Source organism: Bombus vosnesenskii, unplaced genomic scaffold, assembly GCF_011952255.1.
Source record: "Bombus vosnesenskii isolate JDL3184/JDL3185 unplaced genomic scaffold, Bvos_JDL3184-5_v1.1 scf7180000015314, whole genome shotgun sequence".
NCBI lineage: Eukaryota > Metazoa > Arthropoda > Insecta > Hymenoptera > Apidae > Bombus > Bombus vosnesenskii.
Window position 1 is genome coordinate 46633 of NW_022883933.1, and position 3983 is coordinate 50615.

At 31.1% G+C, this 3983-nt stretch overlaps 1 protein-coding gene across 1 annotated transcript; it reads right to left on the reverse strand.

The window, feature by feature from the left end:
- Positions 1-907: 907 nt before the first annotated feature.
- LOC117241134 (glutathione S-transferase-like) lies at positions 908-3486 on the reverse strand. The gene is made up of 4 exons (XM_033507103.1): positions 3359-3486; positions 2256-2391; positions 1777-1944; positions 908-1519 (listed from the first exon to the last, which is right to left on the reverse strand). Exons 3-4 carry the CDS (start codon positions 1919-1921, stop codon positions 1155-1157), a joined length of 510 nt encoding a protein of 169 aa, XP_033362994.1. The 5' UTR covers positions 1922-1944; positions 2256-2391; positions 3359-3486; the 3' UTR covers positions 908-1154.
- Between the last annotated feature and the right edge of the window lie 497 nt (positions 3487-3983).

The following is a 3983-nucleotide window of genomic DNA, read 5'->3' on the forward strand; positions in this document are numbered from 1 at the left end:
GCTCGACTCGCACTCTGCTTTTCTAATCACACTCTGTTTTTCGACTGACTCATCGTTCCTTTGTCTTTTTCTTAGCCCCACCACGCACGTGCTCCGCAACCGCTCGTAGTCAAAGTCACGTAGGCCCTTTTTGCGTAACCTATTCGACCGAAAGACCGACGATACATTGTTGGGCCTGTCGGTGCTTCGACTTTCTGGCGACATTGTTTATAGTTCGCCCGATATTTCTTAGGCCTTTCGTCCACGATACTACAATACAAATAGCCATTGATTGACAATATACCGAAGCAATTCTAGTTTAATTTGAAGTCATCGATCCTTTGATATTTTTGGAAGAATAGTAAAAGTACAGAGAAAACAAGAAAAAATGGCGTTAACTTAAAATATTATCTATATATCATTTGTAAGATGTAAGTGACCAAGATATCGAATTATACAAAAATTGTATGTAATGATTGATACTTGAACGTTACTTACATTTATGTACATGAAAATTTGATCTTCTATTAACTAAGTTATTTATCGACAAAATGACTTCCTACATAATTCTCCGCCTGAACTGAAATGCATATTTTTTTTTACGCAAGCCTTATGTGTAGCTAGCAACGAGCAAACAGATTAATTACTTTACACACGGTCGTATCTTGTTTGCTGTAGGCGAGTTCTCTCGTGTAATCAACGAAGTACTCAACTTTAAAGCGATAACAGAAGAACATTATTGTATCGATAAAAATCATGCTTTTTTCAAAGAAATATGTAACTCGTATTTTTTTTAAAGCAACCCTCATAACGTATTGAATAAAATAATCATACATTTTTTTTTTGTTCAACATTTGTAAAATACGATATTATCAAGATCACCAAGGAGGTAATCTTCAATTCTTAATGAATATAATAAAAAACATAATTAATGATTGTTTGATGGTTTTATTATTATCTCTATAATACAAAAGCACAACATCGTGTCAACAGTTTATATAGTTCGTATGTTTCTGTAGGAATACACAAATAATAGTTCTCTATCACAACGTAATCTAAAGGGAAAACCCTAACTAAATGACAAAAATATCGGTAATAACTGGAACTAGTGAATGTTAAAAGCAATCAGTATATTCCATACAAACTTCCATCAACACGATTCGTTCTTCATTCTCTCAACACACTAAGACCGCAATCTTTAAACGCTTATAAAACCATAAGCAATCGTGAAGTTTAGAATTCGCTAACTGGGCGTCTCTCAATCCAGTTTTGATCTTGGGCAGAAGGAGGACCTTTTTCTCCAGCAGCTTCAGATTCTCGTAATTCTCGATCAGATCAGACTTGTACATAAAGTTCAAATAATCGAGCAGAGCAACGAACGTTAAATCAGCCCAAGAGAGAGTACCATCGTAGAAGTAGCCGTCATTTTCCTTCACTTGCTGGTCCAAACTTTCTAAAATGAACGGCAGCGTCTCTTCAGCAGCCTTGCGTTTTGCAGCTTTGACCTTCTCGTCCTCCTCATAGTGGAAGGCGGCAATTTCTGAAAATTTGTTTTCAGTTAAATACTATTCGCTAATGTTATACTAATTTGAATACAGTGTTGTGCGAAATTTAAATGATACTGAAGATAGAATTACAATCCTTTTTCATCCTTTGTCTTGTATTGTTGACATACGTGTATCGTTCGATTAAATCAAATATTAAATCGGATTTCAACTAATAAATACCTGAACAGATATGTACTATCTGTTATCAAGATTCTCATAAGATTTATGCAAAACAGCATTGGATACTCACTATGACGAATATCATGAATAGTATCAACAGTGGCATCAATATGAAGATTTGCCCAGTCAGTCTTTCCAGCTAAGTCATATTGTTTGGCTAAGTAACGGCAAATAGCTGTAGACTGAGCAACCTTCCTTCTATCAGCTACGAGCATAGGAAGCTGGCCATAAGGAGTCACTAAAAACATACAACTAATAGAATCAAAGATTCTATCGAACAAACAGATTATGATGCTTCTTAAATATCTAGCTTCCTGTTATCTGTTTTGGAAAGATATAATTTAATTTATTGATAATTTATCAGCAAACAAAGGGCATTGTCTCCTTAACAATACCTATTGTTCTCCCACATATCTTATAGAGCAATGGAGAGTAAACAATAATCTCTGTTATACTCTGCATAATTGTGTTCTACTTTATTTAGCTACTTTAGTTAAATTAGGAAAGATGAGATTTAAGAAACAGAATTTCTTTAAATTTTAAGCTTACAGGGCTTTATTTCTGGCCAGACGTCCTTTTTGATACGTTCATCTTCAAATGGAATACTAGCATAGCTGAAGAAGAACGGATTGGTTCTGCCAATGCCGTAACTGGGAAGTAAGTCAATTTATAGAGCGGCATCTTCCTGGAAGTATAATATATACAAAGTAAAAACAAAGAATCATTGATGACAAGAATTATATTATTACAAATTATGAATTATAAGACAATTTAAGTAAAAAGCATCAACTACTAACTACTCGCATAGCTATTTGTATCTTTATATTTTAATATAGCTTAGATATAAAAAGAATATTATTTTTGGATGTAATAATGTATAAACTTGCGCCAAATATTATAACAAAATATTGCACTTTCTATTTAAGTAGGATAGACATATTACCGGCATTTATTTTTTTTCTATAACAATGAAATTGTTTATAAAAAAGTTTATAAGAAAACTATCAATTAATGCAAACAACGCATTTCAAAATATTAATTACATTCGCACGATTCGTTATCTCTAGTATTAATTTAACCATATGGTTCTATACACCCAAGACTCTCTAACAGTAATTTAGTACCATTACTAGTCGTATGTACAATGTATGTTTGTATACAACTTTCGTAACTATAAAACATTCAGCATGATTATATATTCTTCCAAACTTAAGAAACATTTTCTAATTGCATACTTAAATTTATCGATCAATTATGAACATATGATAACATTTATTTCTTTCAACTACTAATTTTCAAATCCTCTGCTGTTCCGTTAATTGAACGACGCGCCGACTTTTCGTACAAGTATCTTGTATCTTATCTGTATTATTTAGTTATCAATAAAGAAGAAACATTTTCTAATTTTATACTTAAATTTATCGATCAATTATGAACATGTAATAACATTTATTTCTTTCAACTACTAATTTTTAAATCATCTGCTGTTCGGTTAATTGAAGGATGTCGGCTTTCTGTAGAAGTATTTCATATTTATTATTTAATTATGAATAAGGAAAAAACATACAAAATATAGTTTTTAAACGGTTTATTATTTATAAAGAGAAACTTTGATTCAGGATATATATACTATATATATACTATTTACTTACAATTTTTTTTTTTAAGACTTCAAAGTCGAAACAAGCACAGGAAATTTCCAAGCCGGTTAACAGAAACTTGAATGAGACAAAAATAACCTTTAGATCAATATATGTTCTTCTTCCCCCCTGTTGCTTCCACGTAACTCTTATCCTATTGGTGGAGCTGTGCTGATATGTGAAATTATGACTACATAAAAACATCCGGAAAGACTCATTGAATGATTTTATAGTTTAAGGTTAATAAATTTCCATAAATTAAAGTTGAAAATTTATGAGAACATGTTTTCTGTAACAAAACTTAGTAAAAACAAACTAGTAAGGTTTATAGATTCTTTAATGATTATGTATGTATTCATAAACTAGTTCGATAAACATCGTTCGATAAAACGTCGAACAACACACGACATTGAAGCGCGAAATTTCAAATTCAAGGAAAGATAAATAACAAATATTGCGAACAAATGATATTAAATTTACAATAATCTCATGTAAGAAAAAATAAAAGGGATAAAAGTAGTACAGAAGATAGAAAAATCTATAAAACTGGTGGCTGAAAATATATAAAATAGAAAATATATAAAATAGAAAATATATAAATTTATGTTATTAGAGTTTAGCACTTCTGTCGATCAAT